The following is a 20,247-nucleotide window of genomic DNA, read 5'->3' as shown; positions in this document are numbered from 1 at the left end:
GTCCACTATTTTAATCATAACTCAAGTTCTACAACTTCAAATGAAGTAATTCCAATTGGGTTGGATTCTAGACTTCAATAGATTTCCAACAAGTGGTCACTCGCCTAATTCCAACGAATAACGAAGGAGATATGGTGTTTTGAAGATAGAGGATTGTGCAGTTTCGACACGCGCCCGTTCGCCCGATCCGGATCGGGCGGTCATTCTGGGCGTTGTTCTGGGCATTTCGCAACCGCCCGATCGGGCGGAATTTCGCCCGATCGGGCCGACTATCGAGCATAATGCCCGATCGGGCGGGCGTTCGCCCGATCGGGCGACGCCAACCCCTGCTGCTTTTTCGCGAGTTTTTATTTCCGGTTTTGGGCTATATTTTGGGCAAACTATAAATACTAGCCCCTTTTATTTTTAGTGGCATCTTATTTTCTAGTATTGAACCTTAGTATTATTTTCCTTAGCCTAGTTTTCTCTCTAGTTTATGCAAAATATTTAGTTTAATTCTCAATAAAAATTCAAGCTTTCATTTCCCTTTGTTCTTCAAATAGGTATTATTTCTTATTTCAATTCATTGTCTCGCTTTAATAATGCTTTCAATTATGATTATTGCTTTGTTTATTGTCAACATGCTTGAGTAGTTTAATTTCTAGGGTTGGGGATCCATGAATAATATGAAGGGATGATTGAATGATTATGATTGTTGGCATTGTAATTGATTCCTATTGATTGGTTTATTTCACTATACAATTAGATTTGCGCAGGTTTAATTGTGGTAGTTATGCAATATCAAATTAAGATTCGAGAGATGCAATTTGATGTTTAGGCTTGTGCCAATAGGTAGAATTAGAGTTAATACGTAGCGAGAGCCCGTTAATTCTAAGTCTATGATTAGTATCGACTTGAGAGAGCATGCTAATCTAATTAATTACTTTGTTGATTATCGTGATTGTTCAATGTTCTGGATTATTATTTGTTGGCAAACCTATACCCTAGATTCCTTAATATATTGATTCATTCTTGTTTAATATTCGTTTGTAGTCTTAGCATACAAACCATCAACCAACTTTTGTTCACAATAGTCTGGATTAATTAATTGATAGTAGAAAGAACGCATGTTTCCCTGTGGATTCGATCCTGACTTCCCTTGCTACCTAGCTAGTGGACCTTAGGTTATTTTTGATTAGGTGATACGACTTTAGCCTGTCAGTGACAACTATAGTTCTCAGGCCAAGAATGAAGAGCATTCTTAGTTGCATCATCGAACTTAGACTCAATTGAGGTTTGCCTCACAGAAGTAGGCTTCAACCTTCCAAGCAGCATCCCAAAACATGGGTACCTCAACATGGAAGGGAGCCAAGTCTGGAGAACTGAACCTACAAGACGAGTCCACCGCATACAGGCAACCAAGGGGACGAAGGAAAAGGCAACCACAAACATTATAAAACCAGTGGCAACCTGAATAAAGGTAGCAACACAAGTCAAGTGAGCAGAAATACAATCATCCAGGAGCAAAAATGCAGAAGATTGAAGTAATAGAGGGGCAATTCGAACAATAACAACCCAAACTAAAATTCCATTAAGAAGCCTGCATTGGAGCCCAGCAAACCAGTACATGATTGAGGAACGTGCCATAAAGAACCCTAAGTCTAGAACATACAGACAATAAGGGAAATTAAGTCTAGAGAAAAGAGAAAACAGGATACATAGCCAATTAAAATTAGTAAGCCACAAACTACACCATTCGAAATTCAAAGGCTGCGTAGTAACAATAGGATTGAGAAGCAAGCAGCTGCAAAAGTCTGGGCAGAACCAGGAAGCAAAAGTAGACCCAAAAAGCCAATGCAGGACGATCATAAATTAATTGATAGGAGAAGAGGGTGGAGAGAGACTAGATGAGTCTCTCTTTCTCCTCTTTTGAAGGTCAGGCAGCCTTGGGGGCGTTCCGGGATTAAGAAAATCATCATGATCCTCCCAATTATCCATCTCATCATCATCAATCATATTAAAAGGAACATCAAGTCTTTCGGGGGCAAGCACAATATCATCAGAAGTGAGATCAGGAAGGATGTCATCATTGCCCGGATTAGGCATAGAAGCAGATGTAACATTGTGAGTATCAATGTCATTGATGACACCACAGAAATCAGCAGACATAGTAGGAGGTTTGAGAGTCACAGTCTCCCCTGTGGAGACTTGAAAATCAGCCAACTTAGTGAAGGGATTGGCAACAGGAATGGGCTCACCGGCAACAACCAAATTCGTATCAGTAGAAGGAGCAGGTTTGACAGTAACTGGGGGGACATAAGGGTGAAACCTAGAGCGGTTTCCCTTAACAAAAATACGTGGTTTGGCTCTCCTCTTAGGAAGGACAGTACACCAATCAGATGAGGTTGCCTTATTATCAGTGTGGGTGGGAGCAGTGAGAGAAGCAGAATCCAGCTTAGCAACAACTAATTCAAGGCAAGGAGGGGGCTTTTTTAGACATGAGTTCATAGTGTGTTTAGGATCTCCGCAAAGCGGACACACTTCCCACACTCCCTCGTAAGATAAGAAATACTCTTGACAATGAGAGCCAAAGTTAAGAGTGATTGATCTTGGAACTGGTTTGGTGATATTGAGGTTGACACAAACACGAGCAAATTGCCCTTTTTCTATTTTGTTGGGTAAAGCGGTCAAGTCTGATGGGGTGACCAATACAAGACACAATCTGGTTAAGATACCTCCAAGCCCAATATTCAGTAGGTAAAAAGGGGATCTTAATCCATTGATCCACACTAGTAATGCGACAAAACTGAGCTCTAAAACCTGGATACCAAGGCATCAACACAAAGTTCAGACCTTGGACAAACCAAGGTCGACCATTCCAAACATCAAGCTTAGTGAGAGGGTTATCAAATTGAATTAAGAACCACCCATTGCCCAAGTACCTGAATTTAATCTCACCCTTAGTGTTATTCCAGTCTTTGTTAAGTCTAGCTAGAATAGCTGCTTGAGGAATGAATTCCCCCCAAGCTTTCCCAAATAAACATGACTTTTCCATAAGAGAGACCTCATCATCAGCAAGACGAGGAGCATTGAGGGAGATTACAGCGAGAGATTCACTGTGAATCTCTGCAGGGACAGTGTGTGAAGTGTGCGAAGGTGGGGAATTGGGAGCATCAATATAATTGTGACTTCCCACAGACTCTGAGTCTGAGTGGGAGAAGGTGTTGGGGATGGTATTAACTGAACTACCAAGAAAACAGGCAGATTGAGGTTGAGAGGAAACTGGAGGATTGTTTGTCTTGAAAAGTGAGGAATAGTTGGAGATTGAAGGATTATCAGACATGAATAAAATTAACAGGTAATTGTGATTATAGTAAGAGTGCAGGAGAGGGAGATGTGAGAGGGTGGTGATGTGATCACAACAGTGCAAATAAGGTTCATATTTATAGTGGTGGAGATTTAAAAAAGGGCGGGGAAACACAAACAAAGTAATTACTGAGACCATATAGAAAGACATATTAAGAGACAAATTATTAATCACAATAATCAGTATCCCATGGCAAAAAAAACACATAGTTAATGAGAAAGTAGATAATATTAATACCCATTAACAATAATCCATAATTAATATTAGATCTGAGGGTAGAACAGGCAATTAAGGTCCGATTAGACGGAAGATTAAGAGAAACGTGGGCATCAAGGTGAGATAAATAACACACATTAAACCAAAAAACAAAATCAAAGGCATCATGAAGAATACGAACAGGGCAAGAAAACACCAGATCAGAAACGATAAAACGAATATGACAATTTCCAAGATAATAATTAGCTAAAAATAGGTACTTCCCTGAGAATTTCGAAGGATTAGAGCAACTCCAGCAAGTAAAGGCCGCCGAACTCGTCAACCAAGAATAAGCAAGCGATGGATTGGGCAAGATGGAGTAGCAAGGATTCTCAATTAAAATTAAATCCACTAAAAGTGGATTTCCCTCATAATTACAGACGGAGAACCCAAGGCCGCCGCCCAAGAAGAAGATCTCAACCCTTAGATTAAGATCCAAAGGTGGAGAAAAAGAGACTGAATAAATCTCTTCATTAATCTCAATTAAAAAGGCATTAATGTAGGAAGTAGGGTAATAATTACTCTGTAAACTAGAGGAGCTTTTCTGGTTTTGGATTTGGAGAGCAAATCGAACAAAATCGAGGTTCAACAATGGAGACGAATGAGAGGGGAATGAGGCGCATGAACCGAGGAGTAGGGGGCTAGGGTTGTTTTTGTTCTTTGGAATCTTATAGATCTTTTTTTTCTTTTTTCTCTTTCTCTCTCTAAGTTTCTTTCTTTCTCTCATTTTTTCATAATACAAATGAATACTACTAATATATTGGTGTGGTATTGTTATACCAATATATTGCTAAGAAATATCAATACAAGTCATTTGGGTGACTTGTGTACAAATTAAACACAAATCACTTAATGGTTAACATAATCTATACATTGAAGCTTTTGGAGTAACCCTTCATAAATAGCTACTTTAAGATAAGGTAGCTCTTAACCAAGAGTCGCTTCATTTTTTATATGAGAGCACAATTAAGGAGTAAGTATACGGAGAGACACTTACTCATGTTGAGTGTTTTTAGAGAGAGCTCTTGGAGATGTCTGATAGAGAGATAGGGTGAAGAACCAGTTGTGAAGTCATGAGCAATGCACAACATTTAAATGGGTTATTTTGACCCTTGAACGGCTTCAAGAGTCATCTAAGACCTGGTTTTATAGTTTATGAGGTTTCATAAATGTGATTAGCAACATCATCAGCACAAGCGCTGCTAAGTTGACACGCAAATAATTGTATGAAACATTATCGTGGAAGGTTCCTTTCCAAATTCCATTCTTCATACTCGAAATAATTGCTGTTGTTTTATGAGTATCAAAGAAACACCGCATACCATATCGCTCACCCTTCCGGTACGCATCGCACATCGTTCCACCTTACGCTACCAGTAAGCATGCATGCGCGCAACTGATCACTGGAAATTTTGCTAGCTCCTCAGGACTTACACCCTAGACTGGCTAGATATCATGAACTACTCAAATCAAACTTTGCTAAATCAACCACTGAACAACCCATACTCCAAACTCAAGTCATGAATGTTTCAAAAGAGTACAACTGCTTAGAGAACAGACAAACATCTCTTTGGGGAGAAACACCTTCCGCTATAGGGAAAATGTAAGCAGGAATAATATATTTTTTTCTTATTTATTGATGGACGAATAGCATCTACTAACAGTAAACCTGTGATCCGCCCCCATCAGATCACCTTAATTTCAGTAACAATGCAGAATCTTCTGTGCTGCACACCATCAACAAGAAAAATTGTCAAACATAATAAACCAAGGAACATCAACAGAGCAATACAAAACTTAAGGTCCCTTAGAAACATATTCATTCCAAAATGATAGCCTAAAAAGGTTAAGATTATAAAGGGAAAGAATAAATCTTTCACCCAATTTGGAGAATACATCTTATATTTACAGAAAAGCAAGTTATCAAGAAGCGACAAACTCCATCTGTAACGACCCCTAATGCAGAAGCCACATGTTCTTGAGATCTAAATTGGGGTCAAAAGTTGCCATCACTGATGATACTTGATGCAACTAGGTTACAGACCTAAATCACGTATGCTCACGTCATCTGATTTTCATTTGGGATGTAGAAATCAAATTGGACATCAACAGAACCTGATAGTTCACCGTTGTCTTTATAATCAACACCCATTATTGATCCAGACTCATCGTCTTCCTGATACTCAGGTTTCACTCGCCTTACAGGTACAGTTACAGAACATACAGTTCCAAGATCAGTATCAGTAGAGACGTCGAGCTGCACCTTATCCTGAGAATCAATCTCCACAAAGTCTGATAAAGCACTGACAATGCTTTTCACTATCTTCCGTTTAGCCTCGTCACTAACAGCACATCGATCAGCAAACAAGATCATCTTTAAACGCTGCTTAGCAATCATTGCATTGGAACTCCTCCTTGTTTTTGGTGGGGGGAAAATAATCTTCCATGCTAAGTTTACACGCTCAAAGAAGCTCAGATTAATAGCATTCAGTAAAAAAGTCTCAGCATCTTCGCTGAAGGATTTTACAGATGATTTATCTTCTCCACTGACTCCAAAAGTCAGATTGGACTGGCAGCGAAAATTGAAGCCATTAGACACACTGCTCAACTTTTTCGGTGTAAAGTCACAAATACGAAGCCCACCATTTGGGAAGCAGGAAATGTCTACCTGCACTCAAGGAAAGTATATTATGAATTTAGTGGCTGTAACTGGCAGTAGTACGTAGCTTGCATTATTGCAGTACTCATATAAAGTCAGATTTCATAATTTAATATATAGTGTCATTACCACTCCCTCAGAACAACACATATTTCATCTCATATTATGCATTTTACCATTACTTGATAGACCATACGTCACTATGATCTAGCCAATTTAACATTACAGTCAGTACCTAGAGTAAGGTGACTGACAAACAACATAACAAGTAATGTAACATTTAACCGTGGATATTTTCCCTGGTAAATTAGAGGAGCAAGGATTTGAGTCTCTTCCTAACTGGACAAATTCAACTTGGAACAAGCAAAATCTAGGCAGAGAAAGAAAGAAAAGGACTAAAAAAGGGAAGACTCACACCAGCATTTCTATAATTGTGGGTATAATTAAGGTAGAATAGCAAAAGCAAAATCTTCCGTCAACAAAACAGCAGGAAAAATACCAGTCTACAAAACCCTCAGAACGATCAAGGCCGAAGTTTGTCTTAAAAAACCGAGAACCCGAAAGCCATTTCTCTACAGCCACGTAGGCCCACATTCATTCTAGTATTAATGTCACATTGTCACAAATTTATTTTAAGACTGTTGACAAACCACCCAGCTAGGGAAACATAATACGAAGTAAATTATCCCTCTATTGAGTTTTGTCACCCTTTGACAATAATCAAGATTTCACATAATCAAGATTTCACAAAATAGCTGTCCACTGCCATCTGACAATACAATCCATCCCAGATTGACCCTATCAATATTTGCTCGAATTTTTTCCTGATATTTTACTCTGTACCTTCTCTAACAAACTTTAGCCTAGAATTACACTTAAAACCTTGCTCTAAGCCTAGAATACTTTATCTATCCTTTTCTAGAAGCTTTTACAAAGATTTAACACGAATTAACTTTCACAACCGCTTCGGTCATTCGTACCAGAACCCCTGATCATTAACAATAGAAAACGAAACATTCACGTTAGGCATCCCAAATCCCCAACCCCTCACCAAGAACTACTCCATCATCAATTTAAAATCCTTGATCAGTCATCAGTCACTAATTATTCCAATTAAATAAACTCAAACAAACAAAACCCAAAATATGCCACAGTGAAGAGCCGGAAAATGCTTCATGAAACATAATCCTCCCTTTCCACCCCCGGCTTTGGCCCAAAATCCCAAATGAGCATCCCTCTCCTTCTCACAATATTAACAAATTTCTTCCAGAATTTTCACAAACGCCCAAAAATATGCCTAAAATAGAAACCTGATTTCATTGCAGTATGCAAATCAAAGCCTAATAAAACCTAACCATTCCAAAAAAAATCAAACAAAACCCACAAACGCAAAAAACCTTGAAAATCGGACAATCCCATCAAAATTCGCTGAATTCAGAAACAATTGAAAATATACCCATATGAATTGTACCCAATAAACGTTGAAAAAAAGGAAATAGCAAGAAATTCAACAGAAAAGCGTAAAAATGGAGTAGAAGTGACCTTAGATGAAGAATGCGAGGAAGTTCGAAGAGGAAGATGACGGGCGCGATGAGGTGCGAGTGTGGCAAATACTCCCAGATCCCCTGAAATCGCCATTTTTCTCTCTCACCTGAAGAATTTACCGGCGCATTCACTCTATAGCTCGCGTCTTGAACGGTAAGCTGAGACTTGCACAAAGAAAGGTTATTGGCTTCTTCGATTGCTATGACAAAGAACGGTAAGCTATGACAGCGCTTGGTGCTTAAATGCTTAATTAGACCTACGTTACATTACCACATACTTTACACTATCGTATGATTCGTATCATCGTATGGTCTACAAGAGTACGACCAATGACTTCCACCCCTCACACGACCGACCTACGGAGTACTCCGTTTAACTTACACTCGTGAGTAAAATGCCGTACTCCCGAAATATACTCCCTCTATTCCGGAATACTCAAACCGATTTAACCGGCACAGAGTTTAATGGGAAATGTGTAAAGGGGTGGGGTTGGCCGTTGGGGGAGAGTAAGGGTTGAATTTTTAATTATTTTTTGTACGGAGTAGGGGGTAGGTGGGTTAATAGGGGTGGAGTGAGAAATAATATAATATTGTTATAATATTTCCATTTTTAGAAACAGGTCAAGTATTAAGGGACGGCCCGATAAGGAAAACAGGTCAAGTATTCCGGGACGGAGGGAGTACTTGTCTAGAGGTATCAAATCGGGTTACTAGATGGATTATGGATTGAACTACGACAGTTCAGATCTATTCGATTCGTATCATGTTTGGGTCTAAAGTTTTCGGGATCAAATCGGGTTTGGGTCAGGTCTATTCAGTTCGTATCAAGTTCGCGTCCAAAGTTTTCGAGATCAAATCAGATTTGGGTCGGGTCTATTCAATTCATTTCAATTTCGGGTCTTTAGTTGGGTGCAGATCAATTTTGGGTTGGGTCAAGTTCAGTTCGGGTCATAAACGGACTAGGTGAAATCGTATCGGGTTCTAACCGGGTTTGGTCGGGTCAAACTCGGGTCGATAAATTTTGACTAGGGTCATTTCAGTTCGAAAATGTTTAAGTCATATCAATTCAGTACCAGATCGATTTCGGTTAGGGCCATTTCAATCAGTTAGGTCTAAGGTTGGTTCGATTTCAGTATAGATCTTTCATATCATTATCAATTTTTTTTGACTGGATATCATTATCAATATTTTTTGACAGGATATCATTATCAATTTACTTTTTCATTCTATTTCTAATTAATAAGCTATTAATCTACGTCTTTACGATTATTTTCAATGTTGAGTTTATTCATACCAAGTCGTCGTGTATTCTTGCCAAATCAAAATATATATAAAGCTAATATGTATTACGAGTCCATAATCGATTTGGTCATCTTAAAAATGTTAAAGTGTAAAATATTACTCCAAATAACTAGAAGTTTATTATGATTTGAAACTCAAGTAGTCATTATTATACTACGTAATATTCATTATTGGTGAAATAAATGGTGGTTAAGAATGAGGGCTTGTGTAAAATAGATCTCGTGTTCGAATCGATCACGTCCCTTCATTGTAATTATATTGCTTTTAGTGACTCATTCGCACCCCCCCCCAAAAAAAGGAGTACAACGTTATAAGTCGGTAAATCTATAAGTCTAGTTATATTAGTTGGACTAATTAGTTATAAGCTACCTATATAACATATGTAGTCACTCACAGAGTCACAAGCCTTGCAATAGCATCAGACCATCAGTTACAGTAGTTAGCTAGTTACTAGGTTCCTATAAGTTACACCGCAACACTAGTACAAAAAAGCTCAAGTGCGAGCTCATTTCAAGGTCACAAGTGCGGGCTTTTACATGTGCAGCACATGGCGTGCCCGCACTTGATGTTTCTCAAGTGCTAACAAAATATTGGCAGCACTTGATGTTCCAAGTGCTACCAAAATATTGGCAGCACTTGATGTTCCAAGTGCTACCAATTTAGAAAATGAGCCCGCACTTACATCTATAGCCTCACTTTGTTCTCTTTACTAACTCACAATTTCTCACCCACCAAATAAAATAATGAAACTTTTCATTTATGCCCTCAAAATAAAAAGTTTGATTAATTTTTCTTAAAGTATGTGAAAAAGTGTACGTTGCAATTATATACGGAGTAGAAATGAAGGAAATATATAAATATAATCTTTTCAAAATGGGCACATATTACAAAAAGTAAACTCCCACTAAAAATAAAAACAGGAGCTAACATCTAACATCGGGGCCACACACTAGGTTCTAAAAATGGGGCAAAGACCTAAGTGCATTTTTTGTTTCCCAAGTTGTTGTAAATGATCTTCCAAATGAAATGCGTCGAAAAATCAAACCCTCAATTTCATACAGTTTGCTGGCAAACCTCAGTCACAGTGCCATTGATGCGCAACTCAGAAACAAGTTGAGCATCATCATAGTGAATGGGGAGATGGGCAGCATACCGTCTCCTCCGCCGCCTAACCTCACTATCATCACCATCTTCAATCCCTTCTCACTCCTCCATTCACTTCATCTCCTTTTCTCTCCTCCGCTCTTCAGATTCCGCTGCCCCACAATTCCATCGTTTTAGGCCCTTTTCTTATGCCCCATCTTCCTCTTACGCTTCTCTCGCACATAATTATGATTATGGGATTCGTGATTTTAACCAGAGTTTTGTGGATGATAATGACGATGTTCAATCTCGACAAGACGAGGAAGAACAAATTGCGAGGATTCCTGTTAAAGCTTTCTTTCTTTCCACTAGGTTTGTCATCTTTTAATTTCTGGTTTTGGTTGTTATTCATCTGTGTTTTGTATTTCTTTTTGCTGATTTTTGATGTGTTTTTTCTTCTTCATGTTGAAAGGTAGTAAAATTACAGATTTTGTAATTATATACTGTTTGCATTAAGGTTTTGTTGTTGTCAATTTGGAATATCACTAATTAGCTGCTGGGAATTTATATAATGGAAGGAATGGGTTCAGGGAGAGAAGAGGGGAAGGTGCAGTGTGTTACTAAGTTCTCTTTTGAAGGGATAGCGTCTTAGTTAAAATGACTTTGGAACAAATTGCTGGTTGAACATTGTACCTTTCACCAAGGCGCCGATAGCGTTGTTGTTATTGTTGTGTAATTGTGTTCTTGTCATTAGTCTTATTACCTTGTTGAATTTGAGATTTGAGGAGTGTGGGTGTACTGCTTGGGAGCTCTTGCTGCTCTTTTTTCAGCTTTCTTCTTAAAAATTAATTATAATCTGTGAAGTAAAAACCGTATCCAAGAAGACTGATTTTTGCTTTTGTTTACTTAAGTTAATGCATCTATTCTTAAATCTATTAGTCAAGATAAATGTGGGAAATGTATTTACTAGTAACAACTGTTCTTAGTCTGCCTAGAATTATGATCTTTCGAAACAGAGGGAGAGGCTAATGGTATTGGTCTGAAATTTCAAAGAGGAGAGGAAGATTTCATTTAAAATTGTTTGAGTTGCTGTACTAAAGACGCTGTCTTTCCTTAATCTGCTTGTTCTTTCTTACCCTGGTGTATACTATTTGGTGCTTGATTTCCCTCATGCTCACCTTGCCTTATTGGCTTATTGCTATGTTTTCTGGTTTTTTATCATTTGGCCTCTCAGAATCATGGTTTTGGCAGTATCAATTTGAGGAGCATGCAGGCAGAAAATTCAGGGAACGTTGTTCCACCAACCTCTCGCACCTCAAATTATGTGACACTCAGATTTTGCGATATACCTTCAGGAATGATTGTAAGACAATTTTTGTGATCTCTGTATTTGTCTCACTCTTCTTGACTTGACTTCCATTTCTTTTGTTTGATCAAAGTCGCTCCATATTTGTTCTGCTGTGCGTGTATTTAATGGCAGTAACATATTTGATGAATTTAGCAGTTTATGTGTGAGGTTCCTTCTGTTTGACTATGTACGATTCTGTTTTTATTAGGTGTTTCTCTGTGGAGCATGGCTTTTCCTTTTTTCTGGTCCATATTAGTATTTCCTCTTAGTCTGACTAATCATGGTTTAGTATGATAAAATGACTGGACGTTAACCACACACAGCTGAATCTGTAACATTCCAATATCTGACTGATAAGACAGTAAAATAAGTCCCCTTTCTTTTTTATAACTGTAAGATATACACTGGAGAACTAGTGACTTAGTGAGAGGTGAACAGGCTAGCCTTCTGCTGAAGATGGAAACAAAGAGTCAAAAGGCCTGCCGAGTTCTCAATTTCTCAGATGCTGAATTGGGTTCCAACGACCTCTATTCTGTCAGCTGAGCATGTTGGAAAACTTTTGGTGTCGCAGTTTGGCTGCTTACTTCAGTATATTGAAATAACCTACTGTTAGCATCAAGTAGTTATAAATTGCATGACTTGCACTTGTGAGAATTTCATTCAACGTATCACTGACTCATGTCGGCTGATTCGCATGAATCTATTTTCTTTCATTGAAAATATATAAATGTTTCAAAAATTTGCAAATGAAATGTGGCCTGATGGTAATCACTTTGTACTTGTTATAGGGGAAAATGGGAAACATTTAGTCATGTTACAAGTCGAAGTGAGTTTGAATTTTGATGAGCATATGCTAGACTTAAGGTATATCAACTAGCAGGTTTAACTATTAAGGAGTTTCATAGTTCTTTTTATTGTAACATCGAGCCTTATGGTTTTGGAAGTTTATTAGGGATTCATTGCCTTAATATATGCCGGACCTTTGATTCAGGGCATAGGAGTTGAGAATAATAAGATTTGCAATCGCTATATGGTGGTATTTCAATATGGATCTGCTGTCCTCTTCAATGTTGAGGATCATGAAGTTGATTTCTTCTTGAATATTGCTAGAAGACATGCTTCTGGATTGCTTTCAGATATGAAGAAAGACGGTAATTTCTTTTCAGAAACTCATAATTGTAGTATAATTTTGAATGAATTATCTGTGTGGAGTATGGAGCTCCGGACTCTATAGCGTACAATATATCATTTCTTTTTTTCTTTGAATAAGTTACAGTAATTATTTATTGGTATTTGGGTTATGTTCAAGCTAACATAATAGTTTATGTAATAAAAGAAAAGTGGAACTAGCCTCACAGAAGGGACTGACTTTTATGCATTTTTGGTGTTAATGGATGTTACAACTAAGAATAAATGTCCTCTGTTTTTGTTTACTTGCAACGTTTCTCTTTTTACACTTACAAATGATTACTTCCGGCATCTGTGATTATCAATAAGTAAAATATTATATAAAGTTAATGTTTTAAAAGTGTACATTTAGACGAATATAATAAGACATCACATGACTATATTTACTTTTAAGTATAAATCATTAAAAAGAGAGTCAAAGTAGTGGATGCAAATAGTGCAAAAGTCAAGTGTCAAGTAAAAAAAAAGCGGAGGAAATATATAAGTTTGAATTCTTCACTAGATCAGAAATAGGAGGTATGGTTGTTAAAATCGTGATTTGAATCTTAGAATCTTACGATTCTACGATCCTAGAATACGCGACCGATTCAAATCTACGATTTTACGATCTTAAAATGCAACGATCTAATATAATGCTTTAATTTAAACAATTTAATTTTAAGTGTTGTCTATTGAAATTAGGGTAAACAATTAATAAATTTTATCATAGAATCTCACTTCCGTAAACTCGTACTCCCTCCGTCCCGGAATACTTGACCTGTTTTCCTTATCGGGCCGTCCCTTAATACTTGACCTGTTTCTAAAAATGGAAATATTCTAACAATATTATATTATTTCTCACTCCACCCCTATTAACCCACCTACCCCCTACTCCATACAAAAAATAATTAAAAATTCAACCCCTACTCTCCCCAACCCCACCCCTTTACACATTTCCCACTAACTACATTAAAATAATACCTCACTATCAACTACTACCTATTAAATTAAATAAGTCAATTCAAGTCCCTTAAACTCTATGCCGGTCAAACCGGGTCGAGTATTTCGGGACAGAGGGAGTAAAATTTTACGATCTGATGCCCTTCCTATCTAAAGTAGAATCACGATTTTGATAACCTTGGTAGGAGGTGCACACGGGATGTGTTAAGCATTTGTTTAAAGGGCAAAGGACAATTCTGAAATCAGTCCAAAATTTTCTTGGTTCTTTTAATGTCACCCAAACATGAACTATGGAACTCTTTTTTTTATTAGGAAACTCAGACCGACAACCTGAATTCATCCTTTCGGATGAATACAAAGATTTTGAGACAACAATAAAAGATCAATATGGAACACAAACCCTGGCCCCACCCTAACCCCATTCTAACCCCATCCCCGTTCCAAGTAATCTTGGTGAATAGACAACGAAGGAGGACGCCAGGACCAAAGCTACATACGCTACTGTACTACAAAAATATAAAGAGGTTAAAAAAAATGATGAGAATCATTTACAGCAAGCTGATTTATTCATACTTCCTCCGTTCATTTTTACTCGCAACATTTGTCACTTTCACGCATGCCAATGCACAACTTTGATCATTAATATCTTTAATTCTCTTTAAGCAAAAATTATAAAAATTTAATATTTGGAAAATACATATTAAGACGAATCTAACAAGACCCCACATGAATATGTTTTAACTTACGTATAAATCACCCAAAACAGTCAAAGTATAATATGTGAATAGTGTAGAAATCACAAACGTTGCGAGTATTAAAAATCAGAGGAAGTATTACTCTTAGCAGGATTAGGTTTACCCTTAGTTTGCAGGTTCCATTAATTCTATAATACCTCCATGTTTTGACTTCCATAATCTCTGTACCTTTTAACTTTACGTTTTGGCTCAAAGGCTTAATCATCCTGTAGTCTGTACATACCAGTTAGTTGCTTAAATTCTACTCCAGTGAGGTCAGTGGCTCTCACTGCTGCCATAAAGTTAATAAACTGCTCCACTTCATGGAGTTGTAGTACTTGCTCTGTAGAGTTGAGGATATCTAATAAGTTTTACTTACTATTGAATTTGAAGTTTTGAACAAGGACTCTCAGTCACTGTTTGCAAGCAGTACTATAAGTGCTCAGTTAAGTAGGTCTTTTTGTCATAGATGACTACATGGAACCATCACATAGATTGATTCTAAATTCATAGCAACCTTTAGGCAATATCAGTTAATCACATGTACAACCTCCGTTCCTGAAAGTTTTTTACGCTTTAGAATATGTGTGCAAAGTGAAACTTTGATTGTAAATTTTCACTATTATATACATCAAAACCTTATCACGTGGATCTTGTTAGATACGTCTCAGTAGATATTTTCAAAATATCAACCTTTTATTATCTTTTTACACACGGAATTGGATATATCAGTGGTTAAATATTGTATTGGAGTTCGTGTAAATAGTGAGTGTAACAAACTTTCAGGAACGGAGGTAATAAGAGTTACGATGTTGGATTTTGGACTATTCATATCGGCAGGACACCATTGACACGCCATAAAAAGAGCATAAACGCAAGGGCTATATCTCTGTTGAATAGAGCACCTCATTATATGAATAGCGATGTTTTTCTCTGGGAAGTCTATCATGCCATGAGAAGAATCAATCTTTTTGACAAATTGATGTCTTAATGGCTTATGGGAAAGTATGCAAAGATATCCCGAAAATTAGATCTAGACGTCTAGTTCAGTCCAAATTAGGTTTTCATTTAGTTTCCAAATGGAACCCGTTATTGATTTGATATTTTGGTCAAGTAGATTTCCATCTGAAGACGCTTTATCTGTTATTTTCATTTGTTGACAAATATTGTTCGTTCCCAGTTTGTCTTTCTATATAGTTTTGCATTGATTTGGGTTGGGCATTCAGATAAAATTACTGTTATGGTGATGACATCAAATAAAACCATTGCCTTTTCTATTTTACTCCAAGCTTGGACATCATTTATCATAAAGTGCTTCAATTGGACACAAGAAATAGGACCATTTAGCAACTTTTTGGTTCAAATTTCATGGAGTCAAATTCTCATCAGTAGGAATCAAAGAAATGGTTTGTTGGTCTCTGATTTCCGGATAGTAAACACGTTGAGTGTTTACTATAATTTCTATATTTAATAGAAATAGACAACGGCAATATTTTGTTGGATGTCCCCATTCCTCGATGAAAAATGTGTACTCTACTTTCTTTTCTAACGAATCTATCAGAATTTTATAACCATTCCCTGTATTCCATGGAATTATACTATTTTTCCTTCTGAATCTTCATTTTGCTTTAGTTTAAATTCTCCAGCTTTAATGTGCTTCTAACTTGCGCAGACTACATGGTAAAGGAGAAGGCTACACTTGCTGAAGATATGCTGGGTGGTCCTGACTATATAGTTCTTAGACATCTTGACACTGATGGTATTCGCATTATTGGAAGTGTGCTTGGACAAAGTATTGCTTTAGACTATTATGTGTCTCAGGTGATTCTTCTATCTTTGCTACTTACATTTTCACATATAAACCCCCTCCCTGTACACACATACCAAATAAGGATAAGTTATCTGTGGCTGTACTATGCACTTGGCCGCTTGTTTCTATGAGATTGATGCTTTAGACAAGACACTATTGTTTAAGTGAAATTTAACCCGGAAATCTTAAACAATTCACTGGCAAGGCTTAATAATCTTTTTTTTGCATATTTCAGGTCGATGGTATGGTTGAAGAATTTGCAGATATAAATCGTGCAATGGAGAAGACAGGAACATTCACTATGCGTAGAAAGAAGCTCTTTCAACTAGTAGGCAAAGCAAATTCAAATCTTGCTGACATCATCCTTAAAGTGGGTCTCTTTGACAGGTATGCCCTCAACTAACATTTTCTAACACATGGGAAATGTAAACAGAGGCAGCTGTAAGTATGTTGCAGCTGGTAACTTTCTGATTTCTTCATTTTAACTAGACATCGTAGGGCTCGTTCGGTATCACTGTCAGTTTCCAGTTTTTGGTTTTATAAGTCATATGATTTAGATTGAATTATGAACTAAATAATAGTCATACCTATTGTAATCATGTTAATTTTGAAAACTGGCAACAAAATCTGGAAACTACTTTATGTAGTTTTCATATTTTGGTTTTTAGTTTTGTAAAAAACAGAAAACTGGAAACAAAAAACGAAACTGAACGAGCCCTTAATTAATGGGTGGGTGACATGGTCATTTGAACCATGTAATTTGTTTGTCATAACTAGGTTCTTCCGGTCTGACCACGTGACAACTTGGTGGAGGATGTTACTTATTAATATTTGATAAACATTCTAGCCTATTGGCTCTTACTGGCATTACCTAAGTCCGTACTAGTTCGGTTCAAAAACAATTAATGCAGTTGAGAGCTAGAACATTTGACAGGGAACGCTTGGTGCAAAATCTGACACTAATGTTTCTCCTCTTTTATCTCTCTCCCCTCTACTTCTAAAATCTGAGGGCCTTCTTCTATCTTACTTTTTTATGATACTCGTATAATTTTCTTTCGATAGCAAGAATGGAGGATGATGGGATGGTTTCAAGGTGAAGAACCCAGATGCGGACTTGAGAAATGTTTGCTCCTCTTGTCTACAAATGCTGTACGAGGGCTAGACAGGCAACTGTGTTTTTAGCAGGCTTATTTATTTATTCTACTTATTCTGTAGCTTCATTGTATTTTGAATTCCCATTTGACAGTAGGAGCCTTGGACGGCTAGGAGGATACTCAATCTGTTTTAGAATGTCTGGAAATTTTGTCTCAGTTCTTGCAAACTCTCCTGCCTCTAATCAACATAGGTCCTCTTCGGGGGTGATTAGGCGGAATGGAACTGATAGAAGAAGTCTTACAGAGGGAGGAAATTGAGAGGCTGGCAGTTTCAACTTATTTTTTAGAAAAGATAGTTTGGTCAAAACTCAAAACTATACAAATTTCTTTGTTTTGAGTTCATAGTTACTCCCTCCATATTTATTTAAGGGATACACTTGCCTTTTTCGGCCGTATTTATTTAAGAAATACACTTGTCATTTTTAGTAACTTATCAACCCCACCATCTATTTAAATACTACATCTAATTTACTCTATGACCCACCATCCTATTAAACAAATAATTTAATAAACTCACCCCACCTCCCACCCACCAAAATGACATGGTCCCCACTTGTTTAATTATTAAAATATCTATTCAACCCCACTTGCTTTATTATTTAGTTTCATTCAATTCTTCTTCTTAATACCCGTGTCCGGTCAAGTGTATCTCTTAAATAAATACGGAGGGAGTAAGTATTACTCCCTCCTTCCTTAAAAGATCGTCACATATTGCTTTTTGGGATGTCTCTAGTTGTTTTCCCCATACCTTATTTCATAACCTTTCCCACTTGCTCCCTCTCTGTCTCTCTCTCTCTTTTTAAGGGCCCACTTTACCAAACCATGTGCACATTTTACACCCAAATATTAATGAAGTGAAGTTTGCTGTATGTTTATAGGACAGAGTGGAGGGAGAGAATATATATTGATGACTTCATTTGACTTATACAACTTTCACGTTTCTGTTTTTTTTTTCTATTTTTTTTCTATTTCTAATATATTTTTATTTTTTATTTTATTTTTAAAATTCTTTTGAATTTTTATTTTTACATGCTATTTTGAAATGTACTTATTTTACTTATTCATTTATTTTAAACTTTATTTATTTTTTATTATCTCTTACAATATTCCTTCTATAATATATATACATTTTTCTCTTATCTTACTTTCATTAATTCCACCTTCTCTTCCTTGCTTTTTTCTTTTTACTTCCTGCTCCTTTCTGGTTTGATTGGTGACAATGACGATCTACTACGACGATTCATGTTAGTCGACCCCAAATCATTTTGGGACTAAGGCTTTGTTGTTGTTGTTGTTGTTGTATGTGGCAATCTTTTAGAGATGGAGGAGGAACACATATTAATTTTGGACTGTAAGAGCATGTGAATTTATTGTTTTCGATTATGTTTCTGAAACACTAGTCCAAAAACATATTTGTTGCACATTATACTATGGCTGAGTCCAGAATTCGGTAACGGAGCAATGAGAAGATTTGATAGTAAAACAATGGGTTACACCTTTCTTGCCAATTGTCAGTTGCAAATATATGCCACATTGAATGCCCAATAAAAGTGATACTTGTTTTTACATCTTCCTCATTAGACTACTAAACTGCAGAGTTATAATTCTTGTGGTTTTTATTCATTATATACAGAATGACATAATCTTCTAAAATCCTAGAATAATTATTTTCCAGGCACTGTATCTACTTTTGAAAGCATCATAGAGTTTTTGGTTGTTTTGGACAAGATCTCTTTGGGTATAATAGCATAAAATTTCTCTGCTGAGATGTAAATTTTCCTCAAAAGGCTTTAATTGATTCTCTTCCTAACCGATTGTTGCCTAAACTTCCGTTCATCAGCTTGATTTTTATCCTGAAGGGGCCACTCATGTTAGTTTCTGTTTTCACATTGCTCAGATCAGAAATTGCTTGGAGAGAAGCAAAGTATGCGGAAATAAATGAATATCTACGGGAGGAGTATGAGGTCACTCAGCGTTTTGGAAATCTTGATATCAAGTTGAAATTTGTCGAGGTATGATCCCTACTTCATTCTTAACTTATTGGAAAGTAAACAAACTAGCATAAATAGTACATGATACTTATATTGGAAATAATTTTGTAACTGAAACATTCATATGATAAAGGCTACTGAACTTAAAATTAGCAAAAAGAATTGTCAGGTAACAAAAACTTGGTCATACCTGTAACAATCATGCTAGCTACATGTCGATAAAACTACTAGTTTGAATTGTTTGTTAAGTTTTTGCTTTCTTTCTGGGTGAATGCAGCACAACATCCATTTCCTGCAAGAAGTCCTGCAGAATAGGAGATCTGATCTCTTAGAGTGGTGCATCATCATCTTGTTGACCATTGAGAACGTGATTTCAATTTGTGAGATTATTCGGGATTCGGGAGCTGGTTCTGTATGATCTGCTAGCCAAAGATAAAATTTATGGCAGGAAGCAATTAAATTTTGAATTGTTTTTTCTTCATTCTTTATTTATTTATTTATATCTCAAAATCAAATGAAATACATGTTTCAACCACTGGTCTAGTATCAGTATATTAGGAATATTACTAATTACAGTAGATTTTTCAGTTGCTGTTGTATATATGACATCTTAATTTTTTTTTTTTGGTTCGAATGAGCCACAAGGGCGGGGATGAGAATCGATCCGGATCCTGGAATGGGGATGGAAGCTCTAACCAACCGAGCTATCCCTCACTCTCTAATCTTCTTTCTGATTATTCAGTCTTGTAGAGTGCTTCAGGCGGAAATTGCTACGGTTTTCTCTGCTAGATTAGATGCAAAAACCCGATGTTACTTGACTCAGTAAACTTGATTACTTCGATTTTTCTTAGGTTTCAGTTAAGTAATAAGATTTTACATTTACTTTGTTTCGGA

The 20,247-nt window shown here is 36.8% G+C and overlaps 2 protein-coding genes across 2 annotated transcripts; one reads left to right on the top strand and one right to left on the bottom strand.

Annotated features, from left to right (window-relative positions):
* Positions 1-5,392: 5,392 nt before the first annotated feature.
* Positions 5,393-8,045, bottom strand: LOC110803321 (cell division topological specificity factor homolog, chloroplastic). The gene is made up of 2 exons (XM_022008824.2): positions 7,803-8,045; positions 5,393-6,269 (listed from the first exon to the last, which is right to left on the bottom strand). The coding sequence occupies exons 1-2, from the start codon at positions 7,896-7,898 to the stop codon at positions 5,661-5,663; spliced, it is 705 nt and encodes a 234-aa protein (XP_021864516.1). The 5' UTR covers positions 7,899-8,045; the 3' UTR covers positions 5,393-5,660.
* A 2,003-nt stretch (positions 8,046-10,048) lies between these two features.
* Positions 10,049-20,247, top strand: LOC110803319 (protein RETARDED ROOT GROWTH, mitochondrial). The gene is made up of 7 exons (XM_022008821.2): positions 10,049-10,561; positions 11,441-11,552; positions 12,529-12,688; positions 16,071-16,219; positions 16,444-16,595; positions 19,260-19,374; positions 19,631-20,247. The coding sequence occupies exons 1-7, from the start codon at positions 10,239-10,241 to the stop codon at positions 19,769-19,771; spliced, it is 1,152 nt and encodes a 383-aa protein (XP_021864513.1). The 5' UTR covers positions 10,049-10,238; the 3' UTR covers positions 19,772-20,247.

The sequence above is a fragment of the Spinacia oleracea genome, chromosome 6 (genome assembly GCF_020520425.1).
Source record: "Spinacia oleracea cultivar Varoflay chromosome 6, BTI_SOV_V1, whole genome shotgun sequence".
NCBI lineage: Eukaryota > Viridiplantae > Streptophyta > Magnoliopsida > Caryophyllales > Amaranthaceae > Spinacia > Spinacia oleracea.
The sequence above is the reverse complement of the archived record's forward strand: the minus strand, read 5'-3'. Positions and strand labels throughout refer to the sequence as shown.